Consider the following 26,199-nt stretch of genomic DNA (forward strand, 5'->3'; position numbering starts at 1 on the left):
ATCTCCTGCTGGGCTCCAGCTTGATGCCTATGTTCCAGAATGGCACGTCTGTGCCCTCTCCCCCAACTCTCAGGCTCACTCCCAACGCCCAGCCTTCCGTCCTGGGTTCCCACGACCCAGAAGGGCTTGTTTTCTCCTTTGTGCCTGTTCAAATCCTGTCCGACTACAGGACACGGCTGAGTCTTTCTGCTCTCACAAGGTCCTCTTCCATTAAATAGTTCAGGCCCTCCCAGCCGCTCTTCAGCTTTGATTTCTACTGTTCATATCAGACATTGGGACACTAATTTTGCACAGTTGTACATCCTGCTGACTCATGGTTCCACACTAGATGCAGGGAACTGAATGTTTTGACTCATTTAGTGTCTCACTTCATATATATGATCAGAGGCACCATGGAGAATTTTCCCTGTCACTCATTGCCCCAGGGCCTTGGACAAAAACAGTTTTTCACAGATAAAATGCAAAGTAAATGAAACACCATTGGTACCTTGTAATATAGCTTCCCTTCCCCATAAGTTCTTTCAAGTTATGGTAGGTGTACATATATATGAACACTGTTTTTGCCCCACTCTTTTTTCTTTCCAATATCTAATCAATAATAAAAACACACCTATAACCAAGTGCTAAACACCTTTCTAAGTGCTTCACATGTATTAACTCATTTAATTTTCCTAACAATCCTTTGAGGTAGTTACTATCGCTAATTGCCTTTAAAAACAAAAACACTTTTATTCACACGCCATACAATCTTTCCAAAGGGTACAACTGGTGGCTCTCAGAATAGCCACAGATTTGTGCATTTATCACCACAATCAATTTGAGAACATTTTCATTGCTCCAAAAACAAAAATCCAATACCACTTATACCCATGTATTATTGACACTTTCATTGGTATGGTGCCTTTGTTACAACTGATGAAGGAATATTACAATATTATTGTTAACTCTAACCCATAGCTGGCATTAGTTGTATTTTTTCCCATACTCTACCCTATTATTAGCACCTTGTAATAGTGATGTACATTTGTTCTAGTTTGTGGAAGAACATTCTTATATTTATATTATTAACCACAGTCATCATCCACAACAGGATGTCATACAGTCACATTTCATCCTGCAGCTTTCCTTCCAGTGACATATACGACCCTAAACTTCCCCTTTCAACCATAATCACACCCATAATTCGGTGCTATCAGTTACACTCCCAATAATATGCTACCAACACCTCTATCCATTTCTTAACAACGAATTGCCTTTTATAGATGAGAAGACTGAGTCACAGAGATGTCAAGTAATTTGCCTAAGGTCACACAACTGGGATACAAAGCTAGGCATTTACTTACTATACTATATTTTCCTAGCAATAAAATTAATGTTATTATGCTTTTTCTGATAATGAAAATCAGGCCTAAATGTTAAAAAAATCAGCTAATGCAGAAAAGTAGAAGAAAATCACTCATAATTCTATCATCCACGAAGAACTGAATAATGCCCTGGGCAGGTATAAAAACACATTAGTTTCTAATTCAAAAACAGAACCATACTATACATACTGTTTTTTTTTTCTCTAAGTTCAAAAACCTTAACAGTTTTATTGAGGTATAATATATATGCCAAAAATGGACTCATTTTAAGTATACAATTCAATAATTTTTGTAAATTTACAAAGCTGTGCAACCAGTATCACAATTACATTTTAGAATAGTCCATCACCCCTAAGAGATCCCTCGTACCTATTTGTACTCACCGTCTGTTCCCATCCCCAATCCTGGGCAACCACTCATCTACTTTTTATCTCTGTTTATTTGGCTATGCTAAAGAGTGAACATCTTCTTTGGTGGTATGTTTATTCAAATCTTTTGCCTTTTTAAAAAATTGGATTGTCTTTTTAATATTAAGTTGTAAGAGTTCTTTATACATTCTTGATACAAGTCCTTTATCAGATAGATGATTTGCAAAATTTCCTCCCAGTCTATGGCTTGTCTTTTTACAGTCTTAATGGTATCTTTTGAAGTGCAAAAGTTTTGAATTTTGATGAGGTCCTGTTTATTGGTTTGTTCTTTTATTACTTGTGCTTTTGGGGTTTTTTAAATCACTCTTGCTTTTGGGGTCATACGTAAGAAGTCTTTGCATAACTATACATAATGTTTTAGAACTTGTTTTTTTTTTACTTATTACCGTAATTTAGACTTCTTTCTAAATCAATAAATACAGAGTTGCATCATCATTTTGCACCGCTTTGGTCTCTGAAAAGAAGGGAGGAAAGACAGAGGACAAGGTAGGCTACTCAAAATATTGAGAGAATATCCATTTATTCTTGGATTCTTCATTCTACATTCCCACCTCCTTTCTGATCTTTTCTTATCTGGTACCTCCGTTGTGTTTCTGAATAAAAGCTTTACTAGGTCATTAATTTCATCACAACAGTTTATGTTTCAATTGCTTGGTCACATGGAATCTTAACCCCAACTTTTCTGCAGGCTTAAATCCCGCCACAGATTCTAGCAATATGATACTTATAAGGAATATACTTTTCCCTTAATTTGGGATTTGACAGCTGCTGCTTCCTGCATCCACTTCATTCCCAAACTGGACTGGTCCTTGGGAATGATTCGGCCCCAGTTAATGTATTAAAATGCACATACAGGAAAAGAAAAGTCTCTAGAGGATGATAGCAGTTGGCAAGCTTTAAAGGAAGGTTTAAGGATATTCCTGGACAAAATAGAGGTTATCACTGAACAGGTTCCAAAATGGAATGGATAGTTGCAGTCTGGCCTCTGTTGGGAAAAGAGCTTCATTGGCCTAATGGGTAGGGTATGAGGGACTGTGTAAAGCTAGAAGCTTCTTTAGGACATGGTGTTTCTGACAGAATACACTAAAGGAGAACGTCCAGGCTAAGAGAAAGAACCAGTGAGAGTGGCCTCAGAATAAAGATCAGAAAGGCAGATTAGAGGATTTCAGAGCCCAGAGGAACCCTGCAAAACTGCTGAAAGAGATGGACCCTAGACAGCCATTTTGATGAGAAACCAAGTAGAGTGCCATGCTCCTTTGGAGACCTAACCCCCTCCAGTTGGAGCCAGAGTATAAAACTGGTGCAAAATAAGGAGAGTGGGGGTGGGGGGTGGGGGTAGGTACAGCTCTGGATGGATAATAGCCATTGCAAGGTTAGGGAATGGCAATGAGCAAAGAAGTATGTAAAAGGTCAGCAAAGAGCTCATCCAAGAAATGCAGAGGGAGACTATTCAAAGGTGTTAAGACCAACCTTTTTGTTTTGCATATGGAAAGCAATACTATCCCACCGTGGGGCCTGCCGCTATGTGCATGGAACATACTTATGAATAAGAAACAGAGAGACCAACTGGGAGCAACTGCAGACATTCAGACATGAGGTGAAGGGTTGCCTTACCTGACATGGAGGAGGGGTGGTATAGGAAGAGATGATCAACCCGCCTTAGGGATAGGTGTGCTGTTACAGGTGCAGGGTGAGAAGACAAACGTGGTTGGGGGGTGGGTGGGGGAACCCTGGGAAAGATGAAATGACTAGGTTTTTTTTTTTTTTTAAGATATACGTAAATTGCACAGATCTTAAAAAGTGTTTGATAAATGTCTACATCCGTTTAAACCTCCCCCGCCCTAAAGGTTTAAAAATAAAATGCTGAGTTTCACATGGCTGCAAAGCCTAAATGAAGCAACCTCAAAGGCAAGGAGCTATATGGACCTTAAGCAAAAGCAACAAGGTCAGGAAAAGTATAGATTAGAAAGTTTTCTGCAGCCAGGGGCGGAAAGGCGTCACTGGAGAACAGAAAGGCCCAAACTTTGAAATTTTGGTGCGCTTGAACCCCATACACTGAGGGTCTTATTTGCTGATATAAGGGCAGAGACTTCTCTTTTCTCAGATCTTCAGTCTCCTACTTTATTCTCGTAAGCAAGTCAGAAACCACTTCCCACTTGGCTTCTGCCGAGGTCTACCCTATCGAACTTGGAGAATGGGCCTCACTGGGGGAAGGGAGTTAGAGGACCCCACAGGGCGGTCTGCACCTCCTCCAAGCAGCATGCACTGCTCCGCTCCCGGGGAGCCCAGCTCCCTCCGTGCAGCTCGCTCTGGCAGCCAGCCTCGGCACCTCGGAGAACACCGGGGTCACACCGTTCCCGGGACGCTCTGCATCTTTCAGCGCGCTTGCAATGGCCCTGCAGCGGGGTCCTGGAGGCTTGCAGGGCGTGCAGCACAAACGCAGCGGGAGCACGGCGGCTGGAGTTGGGGGTCGGTGGGCGTGGTCGCGCTCCCTCGCTCTCTCTCTTGCCCTGGTAGTCCCGGGAACGTTCTGAAAAGTATCCAAGAGTTCTGCGCGGCGGGCGCGCCAAAAGTTTAAAAAAAAAAGAGGGCACAACCACCCCACCCCCCCTTCCCCACCACCACCACTCTGGGCGTTGCGTGTCCCGACCTCGCCACTTGGGCTGCACCTCCGTCTGCAGCGCGCACGCCTCCCGCGCCTCCTTCCTGGGAGCCTAGCCGTCGGTTGGGTTCTTCGCTTGCAGCCGTCTCCCGGCCGCAGAGTCCTTGCTCTTCTCCTCGGGGCACCATGCCCAATGACGACGCATTCAGCAAGCCTTCGGCGCCGTCCGAGGCCCCGCACGCCCCCGGGGCGCCGCCGCAGGGCAAGGCCGGGGGCTTCGGGAAGGCGGCCGGGGCGCTGCTGGGGACGGCCGGGGGCGCGGGGGCTGGGGGCAGTGGCGGCGGCTCCGGCTCTGGGGCGTCGGGTCTGGGCACGGCGAGCAAGAAGTCCCCGCGGTTGCCCAAGTGCGCACGCTGCAGGAACCACGGCTACGCATCGCCGCTCAAGGGCCACAAGCGCTTCTGCATGTGGCGGGACTGCCAGTGCAAGAAGTGCAACCTGATCGCTGAGAGGCAGCGCGTGATGGCCGCGCAGGTGAGTGCGGACGTCGAGGAACCGGGGTTCGGTCTCGAACTTGGTGGATAAACCCCACCTTGCTTGGTCGGTGCCATGTGGTCTCCAGGTTTGGGAGAGAAGCGGCGGTGTCTGCCGACGGTCGCGGTGCGCTGGGCGGGTCTCGGATTCCTCCCGCCGAGCGGAGAGTTGCGGGGTTCGCCCTTTCTGGGTTCCTCGCGGTCTCTGACCTCGCCTCCCAGTAGAGGTTCGCGCCACTCGGGAGTTCTCGGGAGTCTTGCCCCTGTAAACCAGCTGAGAGTTGGGTGGGTTTTGCTTGCTTGGGGGTCCCCGAGATCTCTGACGCCGTCGGTGGAGCAGAGAGTTGCGGGGTTCGTCCCAGGTATCTCCGATGCCGACCGCCAACAGAGAGTTGCGGGTGTTAGATTCCTCGGGGGTCCCGGGGATCTCATACTCGGTTCGCCAAGCAGAGAGCAGAGTTGCTGGGTTCGTGTCGCTGGTATCCCAGACCCCGCCCCAAGCAGAGTTGCGGGGTTCGCGATTTGAAAGCGCTTCTCGGATGGATCTCGAGGATCCCCGCGCAGGATACTGGGTTAGAGAGAAAAGGAGACCCAACAGGGGAACATGTTGGGAAGTTTTGTGTTTTTTTCTGGAAAAATCCATGTAATGGACGCCAACGTGGCGTTGGTCTTTCTTGTGCTCTTGGCGCACCTTTTGTATTCGTTTCTGGTGGATCGAGGGTGAGCTCCTCAGCCATTTTGAGCACTAAGGAAATTTTATTTAGTTGTCTTTTTTTTTTTTTTTTTTTTTACTATCTCGACTCAAGTTATTCACTTGTAAATTTTCAAGCAACGGTTAATTTTTTATAAATATGCGCAGGAAAAAATATGCTCGGGTTTGAGGTTTTGACTCTCGTTCTTGGTTTAAAAAAAAGAAGCTTCCTAAGTAGGCTAGTAATTCAGCATCTTAACGGAAAGTTAATTTCGTTGGTATCCTAATAGGACTTTTAGAAGAGAGTAAATACATTCTTTCCAGCTAAAGCTTGTTTCTTCTTTTTAAAACAGGTTATTTAAAATGAAAAGATACCAAGGAAACGTTTACTAACGATGTGCTACTTTTAAGATGTAAATATCCTCCGTTGAAAATGTTTTAGATAGGAACCGAGACTGCAGATCCTTATAAAGATGATATACAGTTTGTTTAAAAACAGATATATCTGTTTTAAACCAGATATATTTTGGCTTCACGGATTGCAAGTGGAACTATGAAAATATAGGTTGTTTCCTTAGTTTCTCCATAGATGTTTAGCTTAATCTATAGTGGATGAAAAGAACACACTGGGGGTAGCATTAGAATGCCTCATTATGAGCTTACTGAAAAAAAAAATTACAGACGTCTACATTATATTTATAGGTAGAGAAACATCCTGAGCATTGAGTCTTTGGTTTAAATATTTGGTGTGGAGTGTATGTTCCAGGGGAGAATTTTCCATAAAATTTAATAATAATATTTGTTGTAGTAGAGGCACTAATTTTATTAGTAGGGAAGCTGATTTTTTAACAAGGCTGTTTGCTATGTTAAAAGCAAAAGTAACTCAGGATTAATATAAGAATGTGAAATGTGAGTATCTTCCACACCAGAAGACTTGTGCTGTGGTAGATGAACCCTTAAGAATCCATGTAACAACAATTTTGGGTCATTCTAAAATAATTTGCAGTTGGTCTTAGATATAATAATTGTATTTTTAAATAATTCCCTTCTCCCTGTTTAAATAACATTTCCTGAAGAAAGCCCTAACTTTTGTGAACGTGTTCTTGGTTTATGCTATAGATAAATACCCTGTGCACTTTGTGTCTGCATGGGATTTGTGTAAATCAGAATGTAAGAATACATTGACATCCTTCAGAGGTTTGTGGGTATTCATATTGATTTTCATATGATTATTTCTGGCTGAATCTTAATATTCTGTCTGTAAGCCTCTTGGTTAATAATAGAAAGTCCAAGATTTAAGTTTAGTTATTTAACCTTAAATAAATGATTATTTAAGATTAGTTGGTTTTTCTAAGTTGAAGACTCCTTTTGTTAGGAGAAAAATTACTTCTGAATTAATCACTATTCTAAGTTTGGAGTACAGTTTTCCTATAACAGTATATAAGTTGTAGTTGTGTTTCTGGTTTGCCATTTCAGTTTCAAAGTTTGGCTTGTATTTCGGCCACCGAGGCACAGATACTCACTTTCTTATTTCACTGTCACCAGTAGTTAATTTCACCAGAAAGTCCTTTTTTTTTTTTTTTTGCTTGTAAGCCTCTCTTTTTTGACCCTTACCAATATTATTTAAAAGAAGATAAATGAAGAGTTTCTTAGGTATGTTGGGTCCTTTCCAGCCCTCAGTGGGGACTCTCCTTGCCTCTTGCCTGGAATATCACACACCCCATCCTCTCCCCTTCTCCTGCCCCCAGCCTCTTTGTCCTCCAGGACTTTCTCCCAATACCACGTTCCAGCCCCCTTTCCAAAACCATTACTTCCCTGCATGCTCCATCCATCCTAGGGAAGAAGGGCTCTCAGGGTTTCCTAAGCAGCCCCTGCCTTTCCTGCCCACCTTGTCCTTTTGTCCTCACTTGTCCATGTGTTAACTCATCCACTTCTTCATGACCCTGTTCAAATACCACCTCTCTGGCTGAGTCTTATGTATTAAGTACATAGCTATCTCTGAACTTCTGCTGGAAGATTGGCTTGTACCACTCTTGCACTGTTTATCACATTTTGCCCTGTATTGTAGTTGCATATTTGCTTGCATTCTGTTTCTCCTTTTAAGCAGAGAGTACCTTGGGATCTAAGCGAACCCTCCCATATCTTACTGGTCGCTGTTTCCAGTACGGTGGCCTTTAACATATTTGTGGAATGAAGGAATGAGTGACCCCATTCTCCTTCCTCCCTAATGTATTAGTGCTTCTCACTTTTTCTACTCTTCAGATTGAATCTTCTACTTGTCTGACTGTACAGTTTTTCCTGATCCTCCCTGGCCAGGCTTATTTCCTGTTACTCCACACACTTACTTGTTTAACACGCTTTTTTTTGTTGAGCACCTACTATGGGCCAGATGCTCTGGCTCTAAACCATTTCTCCACTTTGGCTGCACATCATAGTCACCTGGGTGGCGTTAAAAAGAAATTAGAGATTCCCAGACGTCAGCCCTGGAATGAGTGAATCATGTCTGGGGGAAGAAGGTTTTTCTGTGGTGTTGGCAAAGCTGCACTAGTGATTCTAAAGGGCTGGAGAGTGACCCGCTGCCCTGTGTTTCCAGGTGGCCCTGAGAAGGCAGCAGGCCCAGGAGGAGGAACTGGGCATCAGCCACCCCATCCCGCTGCCCAGCGCAGCCGAGCTGCTGGTCAAGAGAGAGAACAACGGCAGCAATCCTTGCCTGATGACGGAGAGCAGCAGCTCCTCGCAGCCTCCGCCAGCCAGCACCCCGACCACTGCAGCTTCAGGTAGCCTGGGGCCTGCGGGGCACGCCGGGGCCGGGCCTGAGGGAGGAGGAAGGGCTGTGGCCTGGAAAACTGACTCAGGACCATCCTGAGTCACATGATTTAGAGCTTGGAGGGTTTTCTTAAAGGATTCTTCCCTGGAAGGTCCGTTTTTGGCTGCCTCATAGAGGAGATGGCTGTGAATTCTAGAAATATAAGTTCAAGTGCTTCCCTTCCCTGCTGGCTACTAGCCGACAGTGAATCCAGACAGAGTCAGAATCATGGGATGTCCGAGAGGAGTGAGGTCCCAGATTTCATCTCAATCCAACCTCCATATTATGGATAAGAGATGGAAATCCAGGGATAGGGTAATGGGTCAAAGAAGAAAATGGCCTTAGCATCAGCTTGGTGGGGGCTAAAGATCCTTGTTTCCTAGAACTAAAAGCACGTTTCTCCATTAGGGACTGCAGCCATTAAGACAGATTGTCAGAAGAGGCGGCATCTTAGGTGTTACACTTGGGTGTGCACTGGGAAGGGAGGGAGGGCATGTCACATTGGCTTGAATTTTCTCTATGGGCTAAGCAGTGTACCAAGGGCTCCATGTGTGCCAGTTCATTTCACTTCATTCTCAGAGTGACTCCTTTTCACACATGAGAAACTGAAGTGTAGGAGATTTAAGTGACTGACCAAGTTCACAGAACTAGAAAATACCTGAATCTGTCTGTCTTCCTCCGTTGCTCAGTTTGCTTACTGCACTGGGTCTCCAGATTACCCCAAGAATCATGGTAGACTGGAGCTGCACGGTCTGGTATGGAAGCCACTATCCACGTGTGACTATTTAAATTTAAACCTAAATTAATTACAATGAAATAAAATTAAAATATTCAGTTCCTCAATTGCAATGGTCACATTTCAAGTGCTCAGTAGCCACATAGTGTTAGAGGCTACCATAGTGGACAGTGCAGCTATACAACATTTCTGTGTCTCAGCAAGTTCCGTTAAGTGGCACTGGTCTAGAATGAAGGAGCTCCAAGAAATTCACCAAAGATCTGTGGAATTCTTCTGTTTCTGGCAATTAGAAAGACTGAGAGTCAAAGAATGTCTTTAGAGCCTACTCAGGCTCCATAAAACACAGTCTTGTAGTGTGGCACCCACTTAAGTAAGCTTTTGTGAGTGAACAGTTCCCTGAGCTCAACCAACAGGCTCGAGTTGCTTGACCTTGACCTCAGGCTGTCAACAACCTGTGCGACTTTGGACGAGTCACTTTAACTCACTCAGCTGTTGTTTCCTCGTCTCAAAAAAATGAGGGAGGTTGATCTCTGAGGGCTCTTGAAGATTCTGTGAGCCAGTCTTACTATTATAAAGAAGGAAAAGGTAAGCAGGCACCAGCACAAGCAGGTGAGAGGCAGAAGTATAACCCCTGCATTGCAGATAGGTGCGTCTGTGTGTCTGTCTGTGTGTGTGTGATACTGGAGCTACAGCTCCTGTAATTAAACGAAAAGGTAATTTGGGGGAGGGGGTTTGCTCATAATACATAGTTATACCGGTTTCCAAACTTTGTTTTACGTAGGAAGGAAGGAATCGATCAGAATTGGGTTCTTTACACTAAAGGATTTTAAGATGATACATTCAAGATTTAATGACCAAGTAATAACCAGGGCAGGCCTGCTCTCGTGATGTTTAGCTGTAGGCTGAGAGAACTGAGGTGTGTCAGAGGAGGAAAGAGTGAAGTCCCAGGGCTAGGCCTTATATAGGGAAGCAGCTCAATGATTTTCACAAGTATCTTCTGAGGTAGCAATTGTTATCCCCATTTTAGAGGTAAGGAAATCAAGGCTAGGCAAATGGTCAGGAAGCTGATGCAAGTAAAGCTGGGCCAAGCTGGAATTCAGTCCAGGCCTGTCTGGTCCAAAAGCCTATGGTTTTTCTGTTTCACTTGCCTGTGAGGAGAGGCTATGGGACTAGTGGCGTGTTTCCTTGGAAAGGAGATATTTATGATTGTTTAGGAGCTGTAGTTTAATCCTAAGAAGTGATTTAGGGCCAGAGGACAAATAGGAGCGATGTTGGGGGGCACATGGGACTTTAGCCACTAGTCTTCAGGAAAAGGAAATACAGGGACAGGCCAGTGATAGATAAATGCCAATGCTGGGCATTTTGTCGGGCACCGGAGGTTGAACTCAGGGTCTTGCCCGCTGTCCTGCAGTTCACCTTGGTGGAAGGGCTGTGGAACAATGTCGGAATTTGATTGGATGCTCCAAGATAGGGAGCTCTAGAGAAGCATGTCAGGCGAGATGGTGTTCAGAATGACAAAGAAGTTCTTGCAGGGTATTTCAGGGTGGCGATAGGGAAAGTTACAAACAGAAGCAGCAGGAGAGCAAGATAGAAGGTTCAGGGTCAAGGAGGATGTGACCAGATTCCCTGTCTTTGCCTCTGGAGCTGATACACCTTGGAGTCATTCTGGAGTCTTGGAACCTCAAAGGAAGTGTCGGAGCTAATGTTGTGTGTTGGGCTCATTTGCTCAGGTGTAGGTGGGTCGTGTGACTCTGGGAGGCTTTGCCTTCCGAAAGAAGATGGGCTGTGGTCTGCTGGCCAGCTCTTCTCTGTGGGGCAGAAGCCTCATACAGCCTCGTGCATACAACCTCTACCAAACCTCTTGGCTTGGGATTGATAACTCCAGGGACTGAGTTGGGATGTGGAAAAAAAGAAATGCCTGTAGAATTAAGCTACATGATCTGGAGAGTGAGAGAGGGAGAAAGAAAGTGGAAAGAAGGGAGGGAGGGAGACCCAGAAAGAGGAAGCAAGACTAAAGAGAGACCTGAAGCTTTTATGCAGCAAATGGAGCCCAGCTTCCAGTTTAACTTGATACTACCAAAAAGGTAGCTAATTTTAATTTTTTTGGAGACTAGGATTTATTTAAAATAATTTTTAACTTTATGCAGGTAAATGGTTAACATTTACAGGATGCAAGAGAATATTCAGGGAAAGCTAATTGTTCTGCCAACCTGCATTTCTCTCTGTATTTCATTCTGGGATTGTTTCCTCCATATACAAGCTTATGTGTCCGTCATCTTCTTTATATATATTAATTTAACGGGAGTGTACTGTTTCCACTCATGTGTAATTAGCTTTTTTTTATTCCATTTAATAGAACTTGGAAATCTTTTCACGTCAGCATATAGAGATGTATCTTTGTGTGGCCAAGTGTTCTAATGTATAGATGTGGAAGGCCAGGATTTGAAATCTTTTAGTGAGAGAAGTCATAGGAGTTGCCATGGAATAGAAGAAATATACCCTTCTGGCTCACATGGTGGTGAGTCAGTAGCTTTCTCCTCTCTAATACCTAATGTTTAGTGTCTACTAAGCCAGTAGGTTGGTGAAATTTGGTTGATTTGTATGTCCTTGAAGTCTCTTAGTTATCTCTGTTTGCCTCCTGAAAGAAGAGTGAGCAATGCCCAAGAATTACTGCTTGATTATTAGCTGCATTCTAAGGACTCTGTGAAGGAAATCGAATTTACCAAGTTGTTGTTTCATTTATTGGAAAATTAACGAAAGCTTCCTTGAATAATGGGTGTAAAAGATACTTGTTATTTTCACCTATGATAATGGGTGTAAAAGATATTTGTTATTTTCACCTATGATCATGGGTTTCATGTTTGAAAGAAACATCCTTTTGAAGAAATACTCTGTTGATTGCTATTTCTTATATTAGCAGGATCAGATGTTAGCAAGTACACCAATGATTGGCAAATAGTTTCTTCCTGGCCATTTTTGGATCACCCAGAATAAAAAAGATGAACATTTTTGGCTATAAGTGACAACAAATTAATAGCAGTTTCAGCATTTTCTTTGTGCTTTTAATCTTTTGGATTTTAGCATAACATGTTCTTTTTTTTATTTTATTTCAAAGGTCATCAACTGACTTTAAAAAAAATTCCTGGGCATTCCTCTTCTTTGTAAATTTAGGCTCTTCTTTGTTTTTGTTTTGAATTTTATTGTGGTAACATATTATGACATAAAATTTGCCATTTTAACCATTTTTAAGTGTATGATTCAGTGACCTTAATTTCATATACCATGCTGGGCCAGCATCAAAACCATTCATTTCCAAAGCTTTTTCATCACTCCCACCAGAAACTGTTTTGTTTTATGTTTTGCTTTTCCTTTGGCCTCATGTTACAGCCTGTGAAATGTACTTATGCTAATGTCTGTATAGTTCCTTGTCTCTATTTTTTCTGTCCAGAAACTGTCAGATGAAGGGTTGCATTGTAGATGATTTGGTTCTGCATATGTGTCCTTTGTCAGTGAGGACCTGAATGTTATCTCTCTCGGGCCCTCCCTTCGGGAGCACCCTGGACTTCCATCCACACACACTCCCCCAGAGCCAAGCACCTCCTACTGTCTGCTCTCTGAGGACTGCAGCCTGAGCCTGCCTTGCCAGTGGTCCATGTCTTACTCACCTGCTGTTGGAAGGGTCCATGCCTAATAACTGAGAGGCCCCTCCTTCACTTCTCTTCCTTGGCAGTGATTCCAGTAAAACACACATCAGCAGGGGAACTCATTTAGTTGTATATCTTTGATGTGCTTAATGCTTTACAAACATGACACGTGGTCATGTGAAAATGGACTCATGTCCCGTGCAGTTTCTCCCAGTAAGAAATGTGGCTGATGAGTTTAACAATTGAAGAGGTTGAGTTGTTTAGATTTAAGAATGCCATTTCAATTTTACTTTTGCAGTTTTCCAAGTGGAAAAAGGCACTTCATTCAAATGCACAATCAAAACATTATATCCAAATTGGATTGGGAGTTTATTTTGAAGGATTCTGGCCCTTTCCATGAGATGAGCTCCATTTGATTTACAGAGCTTTCAAATTAAAGTAGGATAGTAAATTCTGTGGGTACGTGGTTTAAAGAGCTTGCAAATGAAAGCAGTCACAAATTTTATTTTCAGAGCCAAAGAAATTTCCAGGATGTCCAACAAAACAAAATCCCTTAAACCAATGCAACATTTGGAGGCTTGAATGAAAGAAAATATTTAAGATTAATGGGACTGGATGGATTTGATGGCCTGTTTTTTTTGTTTGTTTGTTTTTTAATTAAATTCAGTTTTATTGAAATATATTCACATACCATACAATCATCCATGGTGTACTAGTTTTCACTGAGTTTTTGTCCCCATTTTTCTACTCATCCATCCATACACTAGATAAAGGGAATGTGATCCACAAGGTTTTCACAATCACAGTGTCACCCCTTGTAATCTACATTGTTATTCAGTCGTCTTCAGGAGTCCAGACTACTGGGTTGGAGTTTGATAGTTTCAGGTATTTACTTCTAGGTATTCCAATACATTAAATCCTAAGAGGTGTTATCTATATAGTGCATAAGAATGTCCACCAGAGTGACCTCTCGACTCCATTCAAAATCTCTCAGCCACTGAAACTTTATTTTGTTTCATTCTGCATCCCCCTTTTGGTCAAGAAGATAGTCTCAATCCCACGATGCCGGGTCCAGATTCATCCCTGGGAGTCATATCCTGCGTTGCCAGGGAGATTTACACCCCTGGGAGTCGGGTCCTACGTAGGGGGGTGGGCAGTGAGTTCACCTGCCAAGGTGGCTCAGTTAGAGAGAAAGAGGGCCACATCTAAGCAACAAAGAGGTACTCAGGGGGAGACTCTTAGGCACAATTATATGCAAGTTTAGCCTCTCCTTTGCAATAACGAGCTTCATAAGGGCAAATCCCATGATAGAGGGCTTGAGAGCCTGTTGTTTTGTGTCTCAATCAATTTTATTTTTTTCAAGGGCATTCTTTGCTCACTTGTCAAATACGGCACTTGAATTGGTTTGATAGAAATTTTCTGTAGACAGTATTTCAGTAAAGCAGGTACACAGAAGGTGGCCTCCTAGTTTACCTTTGTTTAGAAAGGAAAATTTAGAAAACAGTTACAAAAAGGTAAATACAGGGTTTAAAGCCATAAATTAGTTTTATAACAGCATATGTAAAACACATTAAAACAATTTATAGTAATTAATTAGTTTACGTGTATGTGTCTCTTGTGAAAATGGGATCTCCTTAAGGGCAGGGATTGTGTTTTATTCATCATTTTATTCATTTGATGCACAGCCTAGTACTGCCTTTCTAGTGGATGGGAAACCTTTGCTGAATGAATGAATAATGATGGTTAACTTTGAAGAAGAGTTTTAAATACTAGATTAGTGACCAGAATCCACTGCACAAATCAGAGAGTAAGATCATTGGTGTTCAGTGTGCAGTTTTGTTTCGTGATGTTTTTCAAATTTATCTGAATTTTTTAAATGGTTAAAAATCTGAACTTATTTTTTAATGGTTTGAGGTATATAACTCACATACCATATACAATTCAGCCATTTAAAGTCTATAATTCACTGCTTTTTAGTAATTTCACAGGGCTGTGTCACTATCACCAGAATCTGATTTTAGAACATTTTTTTCACCTCCAGAAAGAAATCTTGTGCCTATTAGCAGTCCCTCCTCATGCTCCCGGTTCCCCAGCCCTAGGCAACCACTTGTCACCTTTCTGTCTCTGGATTTTCTATTCTGGATATTTCTTATAAATGGAATCACGTAATATGTGGCATTTTGCATCTGACTTTTTTCACTTAGCATAATGTTTTCAAGGTTTATATGTTAATACTTCATTTCTTTCTATGACTAAACAACATTCCATTTATGAATATATCACATTTTGTTTATCCATTTCCTCACTTGATGGACATTTGAGTTGTCTCCACTTTGGGGCTGTTACAAGTAATGCTGCTATTTACAAGTTTTTGTGTAGGTACATGTTCTCATTTCTCTTGGGTATGGACATAGGAGTGGAATTTCTGGGTTTCATGGTAACTCTGTGTTTAGCATTTTGAGGAACTACCAAACTGTTTTCCAAAGCAGCTGCGCTGGTTTACATTTCCACCAGCAATGTATGAAGGTTCCAGAAAATTCCAGTCTAAGATTTTTTTATTTCAAAGGTGAGATACTGCCATCCTGGCAAACACTGCAGAGATAAAACTAACTTACTGAGATTCTCTTCGATGACCAGAAGTTTAGGTCATAAGAGATTCTCTAGGTTTGCATTTTATTATCACTAGAAATATGTTAATATTTAGTCTTTTTAAACATTTCCTCACTTTCCTCATAATCACATACAGTTTGTAGTGAAAGAACAGTGTTTGAAGAAGTAAGCTAATTTATAAAGGGATCTGGGGATGGGCTTTCTTTCTTGTAGCTGTGTTATTGGCTGATAGAAATATTGGTCTGTTTCGGAAGGGCTGAAGCTGTTTTTCAGACCTCAGGTGACATGAGTTTCTTCAAAACGAGGGATAGGGAACTATTGCCCTAGAAACGTGGCAATAATAATTTTTATCTTTTGATGTCTAAAAATGGAAGATCACCATTTCTCTTCTGGAGAGAGCAAAAGGGAAAGCCTGAGAATTGGTAAGAAGGGACAGTTGTCCTTCAGGTAACCAATGGAACGATGGTTGGTCACAAAGACTCTTAGAATTTACTATCATAGCTGATCACAGTGTTGGAAAACTTTGTAGATGGTGATGCTGGGTATTGCCATTGTGTGAAGTACCCTTGCACTTGCTTCCTTGGGAAGCTTTTGGAATGTCAGAAAGCTCATCTGTGTCTTCATTTTCATTTGTCTGCTCAACAGCATCCCCCTGTAGTCCTTGAACCACGTATTCCTGTTTATCTGCTGGTTTCAGGATCACCTTTTTTATCCCTCAAGGCTTAATTTTTTTCCCATTGTCCTGTTGACCATTCCCTCAGCCACTTACAACTCTTTGGGTCCTGGGGACACCTTTCTGTTCCATCTGTTGTTTTATTAACTACTTTTGACTGGGGGCAGCCATTCCTGCAGCCCAGCCTCCTTCAGAGCTTTGTGGCATTTGCAATCACTTGTAGACTCATATGAGATAAGATGATTCCTTTTATTTCCTGCAGCATCCTTTCTTTCCTCTCTTTCTCCTCTCCTTTCCAGCCCCCCAAGTCTTTTACCTTAACACTGACTTCTCTTTGTTTTATACGCTGGTCTAATCTGTTCCTCTAGGGTATAGGGACTCTGAAGTCTCTCAGGGTATTGAGGTTTATAGGAAAAGGGGGCGGGCAGGGAAATGTAAACAAGCACCTTGTGCAAGGTCTTGTAAATTCCGTATGTCTGCCAGATGATTTAGGCTCTGAGGCTGGGAGTTCTCTTGGTTGTATCATGAAGCAAAGGAAGCTCTTTCCATGTCCCCTCCACCCCCGTGACTCTAGCTGCTCCCTCATTGGTTCTTGACTTGTCGGGGTTCTGTTAGTGGGTTGTCATTAGCAAATGTCCATATGCAGAGCTGCATTTCTGCCTCAGCCTGAAGATGTCTTACTTCTCTACCTATGAAAAAATTCAACATGATAACCTTTTTGACTCCCTTGAGAAAATTCACATAAACGTCGATCATTGTTGCAGAACAAAATGACATTTCGAACCCAGTTTACCCTAGCCTCATGTCTATAGGCAGACCTCACAATTGCTAATCTGGTCTTCTTATACAATACCAGCAGGCATTCTTTTCAGAAAAGGTGCGTTAGACTCCTTGTTTTTATAAAAATGTATCAATTAAGTACTATGGTAATAGCAGGTGTTTTGGTATTTATTGGCAGTGAGGATTCTTAACTATTGCTCAGCCATCCAGTATCAATTCAATTCCATGTATACCAACAGATGTCTTTCAATATTGATTTCAACACTTACAAAACTACCCAAGTTTTAGGGGTTTATCTAAAATATAGAATATGGGTTAATTTAGTGAAGCAGAGTGGATTCCTTATACACCAATGTTTGCGAAACTGAATTGAATTCATCTTTGTTGCTGAGTCTGCTGTCTGAGCAAGATTTCCTCTGTCTCCTTTCCGCCTTCCTTTCTTCCTTTTGTTTTTCTATTTCATTCATTCATCCATGCATTCATTCATTCCACAAGCATTGAGTGACTGCCTTAAGTATACCCCATTCTAGGCACAGTTACAGCAGTGCATAAAACACTTTTGTCACATGGGTATTATATTTCCAGTGGGGGAGACTGTAATAAAAAAAAGTACACTGATAAATAAGCAAGATACTGTTAGGAAGTGGTAAGTGCTCTGGAGAAAGACCACAGTGATGTGATGGATGATGTCTGAGGGGATGGTGACTGTTGTAGATGGGGAAGGAAGGCCTCTCTGAGCAGATCAAACAGGAGCTAGTCCTGAATGACAATTAGCCATTCCTGTTGAGCCCTGGGGACGTGCGACCCAGGCAGAAGAAGCAAGGTGTGAGTGAGCTCAGATCAGAAAGGCGGCCTGTGTGCTGGAGTGCTGGGAGCTGGGGGAGACAGCAGTGGCGGCTGCGTCACGCAGGGCCTTGGAGGCCATGGAAAGCATTGGAATTTTATCTTGAGTGCGGTGGAAAGTCACTGAGTGTTGAACAGTGACTGGCATGATCTGATATACTTTCTGAAAAGATCTTTCTGCTACTGCATGGAGTGCAGGTGGAAGGGAGACAAGTGGGAGCAGGGATCGATTAGAAGGCTCTGTAGTTGCCCATACAAAGGAGAGCACTGCTTGCACCAGGATGGTGACAGTAGAGATGGAAAGAAGTAGTTGGACAGGGGGTCTATTTTAGAGGTAAATTTATAGGGAGTTTTGGTAGATGTTGTCAGTGGCACTCCCCCCAGAGAGCAGCTGCCATAGCCTTTCCAGAACTAGGTTGTCGTTGGGGTTTTGTCATTCTGACAGGTGAAGAAGTTGTACGCCAGTGTGGTAGGCAGAATAATGACCATCCCCCACCCTCCAAATGTCCACGTTCTCATCCCTGGAACCTGTGAAGATGTTACCTTCTATGGCAGAAGGGGTTTTGCAGATGGGGTTAAGTCAAGGATTTTGAGATGGGGAGATTATCCTGGATTTTACAGGTGGGCCTAAAGTAATCACGCAAATCTGTAAAAACTTTGGAGAACCTTTCCCAGCTCAGTCAGAGATGTCCTGATGGAAGAAGAGACCAGAGAAATTTGAAGCGTGAGAGGGACTTGACCTGCAGTTGCTGGCTTTGAAGATGGAGGAAGGGGGCCATGAGCCAAAGAATGCAGATGGCCTCTAGAAACAGAATAGCCCTCTGCTGACGGCCAGCAAGGAAACGGGAACCTAGTTCCATAACCACAGGAACTGAAATCTGTAAACAAGGTGAATAAGAGCAAGGAAATGGATTTTCCCCTGGAGCCTCCAGAAAGGAGGTCCTGCTAACACCTTGATTTTATCCTGGTAAGAACTGTGTTATCTTCTCAGAACTGTAAGATAATGAATTTGTGCTGTTTTTAGCCACTAAATTTTGGTAACATATTGCACAGCAGTGGATAGCTGATACAGACAGTATAGTTCATAATCCACATTTCCCTTCTTATGACTGAGGTTGAACATCGTTTCTTAAATTTGGGGGCTGTGTGCATATTTTTTTCTGTGAACCATCTGTGATTTTCTTTGCCTACTTCTCTGTTGAGTTTCCCCTTCAATATCTAGGAGTTAGTTGTTTGTTATGGAGATTATCCCTTTGTGTGAGATATGGGTTGCAATTCTCTCCCCACCATATTTGTTATTTCAATCTGTGGGACTAAATGAGAAGGGCTGGGGATGGACTGCGGGGAAGGGTCCAAGGACTGAGCCCTGGGCATCGCACTCTTTGGAGGTCAAGCAGAGGAGCCGAAGTGGCAGCTCTTCTAGTTCCCCATTAGCAAATCCCGCTTGCTAGGCCAAGTGGAAATGGCCAAAGAATGGCTAGACCTTTGTGTTGTTTGTATTCTTCCAGCTTCTACTTCAGTTCCATTTTAGCCGTGTGCAGCTCTCAAGTTCAGCAAAGGGCACCAATGATTAACCATCTCACAGTCACACCCAGTGTCATGGTCTAGAAATTTCAATATTACTCTGCTGAAGAATGGGATTTACTGTCTGTCAGATATTCTGGTTCTTACTAGAAGAATAAGAATCTTATTCTTACCATCATTATCTGTTTGTGTGGAATTAGAACATACCTTGCCCTTCAAGTATTTCAGAGTAATTTTTCTGCTTTCACTGATGTGGAAGATGGTCAGGTCATACTTTCCCCAGTGAGGAGTTTGATGTCCGTGGTTATTCCCGCGTGACAGTGCCAGGTTTGTCCCTGAGAGACTGACTTGGTGGTAGAAGATAGAGTAAAGGTCTTGAAGATTGAAGAACACCTGGAAAAAGTTTTTCCATTATTTTGAAAACTATATCTGGGGAGGAAGCTCCATGCCGTGTGAAGAGCTGGAGTCAAAAGACCTGGCTCAGTTACTTGCTACCGCTTGGATTTTGGGCCCTTTACTTAATTTCTTTGAGTGTCCATTTCTTCATCTGTGAAAAGGATAAAATAATAATATCCTTCCTGGTAGATCTTGCAGAATTATTATGGTGCTCAACTAAGATACTGTGGTGGATTGAATTGTGTACCCCAGTTTTGACATGTTCTTGGTCATGGTCCACATCCTGGGGGTGTGGACCCATTGTAAATAAGATCTCTTCAAGATGTGACTTCAGTTAAGGTGTGTTCCCAGTGAATCAGGTTGCTCTTTTTTTGAATTACTGGAGTCCTGTATAAGGAGAGTGAAAGTCAGGTGGAGGGAGAAGCCAGGGGGAGCAACCAGAAGCTGGGTGTCAAAGGAACCCGGAAGACAAAGGATAAGACAGTGCCATGTGCATTGCCATGTGATAGAAAAGCCAAGGACCAAGGATTGCCGGCAGCCAACCCCAGAATGCCACAGTCTTTAGGGAGAAAGCATCACCTTGCTGATGCCTCGATTTTGGACTTCTAGCCTCAAAACCATGAGCTAATAAATTCCCATTATTTTAGACAATCCATTGTATGGTATTTGTCTTGGCAACTGGGAAACTAAAACAGATGTTTACCTGAAAATTCTTTGTAAACCATGATGAAGGACATAAACATGTCAGAGAACTCAAGCGGCAGGTGCTAATATGAGAAGTGGTTGAATGACCCTGGATATATCCACACCGTAGCCACAGATTGGTTTTTGCAAAATGAAGCTATGTGCTGACTTAATAAGAATTAAATCTTTGGGTGAGGATTATGTAACCCATCACATTTCCCTGTCTGCTCCCTACCCCAGCTGCCAGGGATCTCAGAGATACATCCTAAGGCTCAGGCATAGTAAATGTATTGAACACTCATGTTAGAATAAAAGTAAGCTGTCTTCTCCTATTCATGGCCTTGCTTTTATTTTCTATTTTGTTGGCTTTACTGCTTTATGTCTTCCTTGTTGGCCATTGCTCCTTTCTAACAGGAGTGGGGAATTTCATGTGGCTGTAGAAATAGGCTCCACTCCCAGGTGAGGAAGGCACCTGAAGCCAACTTAGTCAGGGACTATTGAGGCCCCGTGGCCCTCACAGAACAGAAGGCACATATTAGAAACCACCAGACATGCCAACCACATTAAGAGGCGCGGGAGCGGGGGTATCAGCCCAGATCTGTTGGGGTGCGAGGGGTGTCGTAACATTTCAGACGCTTTGACATCTCCGTCAAGAAGAAATGTAAGGAGGCTGAACTCCTGTGTCTCTCTGCTGTCCACTGCTTAGGGAGGTCCGCCGGTGTCTAGGGCAATATTTTTGCATGTTTATTTTCAGAATTTTTTATTTTAAAAACAGTTGCAAATCTGTGTTTATTTGGAAAAGAACAGTGTCAGATAGTTAATTAGAAAGCACTAGGGGAGTCTCAAGGACACTATCCCATAATGTGCTGACCCAGATCGCCATGGATGGGCAAGGAGCAAATAAGTAGAAGTGATGTGCCACAGTCTCTCTCCATCTCCCCAGCAGGCTGGAGGTGCAGTCTGAGACTGCTGTGCTCAACGGTCCAGTCCTCTGGGCACCCTGTGGGCACCCCGTGGCCATCCTCCATCTGGAGGGGCTACCTCTTAGATCCCATTCATCCACTTGATTAGGGAGCTGCTGATTTCCCTTATCACTCTCGTCCTCATTTTTTTTTATCTGAGACATGGAGTTATGAATTATAGGAGAAAAGGAGTGAGAAGCACATCAAAGAACTCTTTTTTTGTGGCTTTTGAATAAAGGGCCTTTGGGGTTGTTAGCTTTGGGTGTGCTGTTTCCATTGTGAAGCACCTGGGGTTTGTTTTTCTCAAAAAGATGTAGATAAACTACAGAGAATCCAGGGGAAGGGCAACAAAAATGATGTAAGACTTGGAGAGAAGGAGAATAACAGTCTATAAATATTTGAAAGGTAATAGAAAAGAGGGAGACAGATTATTTACAGCAACGGAGAGGAGTTTGACAGTGAACAAAAGCTTGCATCTAGGAGCAGGGAAAATTGGGTAGTTCTGAAAAAAACAAAGCATAATAAGGGTGATTAAGCAAAGAAATGTAATTCTCACGTTAGGTTATGTTGCCAGGATGCAGAATGGGAGGATCACATTGTGTTTGTCAAGCCAGGACCCATGCAGGACTGTGAATAATGTTTCCTTAATTCCTCTTGTGTAAAGGTGGCAGAACTGGCAGTGCTGAATCTTTGCCTACTAAATTTGTAATTTGTTTAATTCCCAACTTTTTTGAATTAAATAATAATTACCATACCACTAGCTCTTACTTACCGAGTATCTGCCTCACACCAGGGATTGCCATAGCTGCTCTTTATATTCTCATTTCATCTTTATAGCAACCGTATAAAATGGGAACTATTTTCTCCATTTTACTTATAAGGAAATTGAGGTTCAGTAGCTTACTCAATATCAATGTAATAAGTGATGGGGTTGGGATTTAAACCCAGGTCTCTGACTCCCAGCCCATTGCCCGGTCATCATCGTCATGATAGTAGTAATCTGGGACTCAGTAGGTGGCTAGGTTCCAGGTAAACAGTTTGTATTCAGGTGCAGGAGTAAGTAAAATAGTTGATTTTCAGAGCTCCCTTCTCCTTCCTTCTCTTCGTCTCCTCTCTCTTCCTCTCCCATTCCATCCCTTCCTAGTCTGCTCAGTATAAATAAGGGCTATGTTATTAATATATTATATTTTATTATTCTATAAATTCAGTTATGTCATGGACTTAGTCATCTTTGTAGTTATATAGTGATCTGTATGCTGTCATTTTGGAAAGAAAAATTTTATAAGGTCAGCATCATCCTTGATCTTATTTGCTAGTTGTAATGGGGATTCCTTTGTGGTATTCTGCACATCCCTTGGCTTTTGGCTCTGATACTGAATAGTGTCCAGTATATTGATTACTAAGAAATAAAGCAGAATACATATAATTAACTACTCATCATAAAGGTGAAGAGCTGTGTGTCTGGGTTTTTTTAACGTCATTACAAAAGATTGTGGCACGTGGAATCAAAAGGCCTGGGTTTAAATCCGTCTTCAGCTAATGCCATATCCCTTTGTGTGCCGGGGGACTTTCTAAGCCACAGCCACCTCCTCTCTCCAGGAGCAGAGTAGTTCCTGCTCTTTCAACCTCAGAGGGTTATCATGGGTAGTAAGTGAGAGGATATATGTAAATTGTTGTTTGTATATTGCAGAGTACTACTAATGTTTAAGTTCAAAGTTCGCATTGCTTATATTAGCTCTTTTGGTAAAAATCTGGGAGAATCTGGTTGAAACCTTTAAGGGAGTTGGCATTATTCAAAGAGCAGTACCAGATTTTCATTAGGGGCACACCAGAAAGTGCCAAGTGGGTGACAGTCTGCTAATACTACGGCCTTTGTCTCTTCTCCCCCTTTTACTTTGTCGGCCTGTAAGTGCAGACCAAGCCGATTCCCTAGCTAGTGGTCAGTGGTATAGAAATCCACGGGTGGTGCGAGGCATTGGCATTTGCCATTTACACATCTCACATTGCCAGTCCCGTTGGCTGTTCTGCTCAGGAATTGCCTTCCCTCTGGGGTTGTGTGCCTTTTTAAAATATAGAGCTTTTTGATGTCTGTCCCCTTGCTGTGGCTCCCAGCAGTGGGCTCTAGTGACTTCCTCTCTATAAGCGCATCCCTAGATTACTTTTCTGTAAACTGTAATGATTTTACTCTGGTCATATTTCTCCCAAGGTCTCCTATCTCGGTTACTGGTAAGGCTACTCCTCCCCTCTCTTGTTCTCTTTGATCTTTTATAATTGGCTTAAAACTCCATATTTAATCTGCAGTGACTCTGTTTCTCCTCCCTATTTTTGCTTTTGCAGTCCCTGAGAATTTAATAATCTGTTTCTTATTATTTTCTTAATTTCTCTGAAGGTGTCATATTTTCTCTCTCACTGTTTAAAGTCTTTCCTCCTTGTCTATCCATTTGTTTTATTTTAGCCATTAATGCAGACCTGCGTTATGTTTGCATTTTGGCTCATAATGAACCAAGTCCCGCATGTTCTGTGGATTTGGTGGACTTGAGAGTTACCTGTTCAGTTGAACCTGAAGGCGCCTGCGTATGCATATGCTGAAGTGATAAGATGACCCTTCTTACCTTGGTGACAGACAGTTGAGCCCCCCAGCTGTTTGCGCAATCGGTGTTTGTTGAATGGATTAATTTGCTGAGTTTTTGAAAGATTTTCCTCACAAGTCGGCCTTTCTGGCTTTCTGGGCAGATTATCGTGACTTGGCTCAACACGTGAGAAAGGATAGCATGGTTAGCTCTCCTGTGGTTGACCTTTCAGTGAATCCCTCCTGTGACAGCATCCGTAATCATCTTTTCATGGAGTTCAGCTCTGGAATGCTTTAAGCAGCAGCATTGCCAACTCTTTTCAGAAGGTCAAGTTCATTGCTGCTTTCCTGGACCCTGTGTGGTCCAGGAGTGAAAAGGAAGCCCCAGGCTCTGCCTGTTGTGTTGTTTGGACTCTTTATCATCTTCTTCCACACTCTTTAAAAAGCTCTTTAAACTGGAGCTCATGGTTGGACTTCAGGAGTTCCCTGAGCTCTTGTATTTGCCTTTCTCCTGGAAGGTGCTCCAGCATTGTCATCTGATTCTTCAAGAGGTTTGTGACCTAAGAAATGTTAAGAACTACTGCTCTAAGTTTAAACCGGTAGTGTTTTTCTGAAAAACACCAAGTTTCTCATCTTACTGTACTTCCTTCATCTTTCTGTTTACTTGTTTGCCTTTTTTCCATTCATTTTAGAGTAAACAGAAGGCTGAAATTCTATTATTTAGGCACTTTTTAAAAACAGCTTTATTGAAGGATAATTCACATACCATAAGATTCACCCTTTTAAAGTGTACAATTCATTGGTTTTAGTATATTCACAGAGTTGTGCAACCATCACCATTATCTAATTCCAAAACATTTTCATCATCCCCAAAAGAAACCCTATACCCAGTAGCTCTCACTCCCAAGTCTCTCCTTTCCCCAGCTTCTGACAACCACTAGCTTACTTTCTGTCTCTGTAGATTTGCCTATTCTTGACATTTCATGTAAATGGAATCCTACAATAGGTAGCCTTTGTGTCTGGCTGCTTTCACTTAGAATAATGTTTCCAAGATTCATCCATGTTATGCATGTATCAGTACTTTGTTCCTTTTATTACTGAATAATATTCCAATGTGTGAATATATCACATTTTGTTTATCTCTTCATCAGTTGATGGACATTTGGGTTACTTCCACTTTTTGGTTATTGTGAGTAAAACTGCTATGAACAGTTGTTTATAGTCTTTGTGTGAATATGTTCATTCTCTTGTGCGTATGTGTGTGTGTGTATATATATAAATATATATATAGAATTGCTAGGTCAAATGGTTCTTCTATGTTTAACATTTTGAGGAACTGCCAGACTATTTTATGTTCCCAACAGCAATGTTTGAGACTTCCAATTTCTCCACTTCCCCACCAACCCTTGTCATTTGTACCTGCCTTTTTGATTATAGCCATTTTAGTGGATGTGAAGTGGAATCTCATTGTGGTTTTGATTTGCATTTCCCTAATGACTAATTATTGAGCATCTTTTCATATGCTTATTGGTCATTTGTGTATCTTCTTTGGAAAAAATGTCTATTCAGATCCTTTGCTGTATTTTAATTGGGTTGTTTGTCTTTTTATTATTGAGTTATGCTACTTTTTAAAAAAATTGTGGTAACGTATGTATAAAAAACAGGATTTTCCTTCTTAATCATTTTTTTTTTCATTTTTATTGAGATTGTTCAGATACCATACAATTATCCAAAGATCCAAAGTGTACAATCACTTGCCCCTGGGTACCCTCATACAGCTGTGCATCCGTCACCACACTTAATTTTTGTTCAATTTTTAGAAACTTTTCATTACTCCAGACAAGAAATAAAGTGAAAGATGAAAAAAGAAAAAAAGAAAAGGAAACTCTAATCCTCCCCTATCCCCAACCAGTCCCCCTCAATTGTTGACTCGTAGTATTGGTATAGTACATTTGTTACTGGTTATGAAAAAATGTTGAAATACTGCTAACTGTAGTATATAGTTTGCAGTAGGCATATATTTCTTCCCTATATGCCCCTCTATTATTAACTTCTAATTGTATTGTCATACATTTGTTCTGGTTCATGGAAGCGATTTCTAGTATTTGTACAGTTGATCATGGACATTGCCCACCATAGGATTCAGTTTTATACATTCCCATCTTTTGACCTCCAACTTTCCTTCTGGGGACATATATGACTCTGAGCTTCCCCTTTCCACCTCATTCACACACTATTCGGCGCTGTTAGTTATTCATAATCACATCTTGCTACGAACACCCCTGTTCATTTCCAAACATTTAAGTTCATCCTAATTGAACATTCTGCTCATACTAAGCAACCACTCCCCATTC

General features: G+C 42.2%; 1 protein-coding gene across 1 annotated transcript in view; it reads left to right on the top strand.

Moving 5' to 3' along the window:
• Positions 1-4,580: 4,580 nt before the first annotated feature.
• DMRT1 (doublesex and mab-3 related transcription factor 1) overlaps positions 4,581-26,199 on the top strand; it is a 116,077-nt gene continuing 94,458 nt past the window's right edge. The window contains exons 1-2 of the mRNA XM_037797809.1: positions 4,581-4,928; positions 8,212-8,395. Coding sequence (XP_037653737.1) covers positions 4,581-4,928; positions 8,212-8,395 — 532 coding nt within the window. The remainder of the gene's footprint in view (positions 4,929-8,211; positions 8,396-26,199) is intronic.

This window comes from Choloepus didactylus, chromosome 10 (genome assembly GCF_015220235.1).
Source record: "Choloepus didactylus isolate mChoDid1 chromosome 10, mChoDid1.pri, whole genome shotgun sequence".
NCBI classification, from domain to species: Eukaryota; Metazoa; Chordata; class Mammalia; order Pilosa; family Megalonychidae; genus Choloepus; species Choloepus didactylus.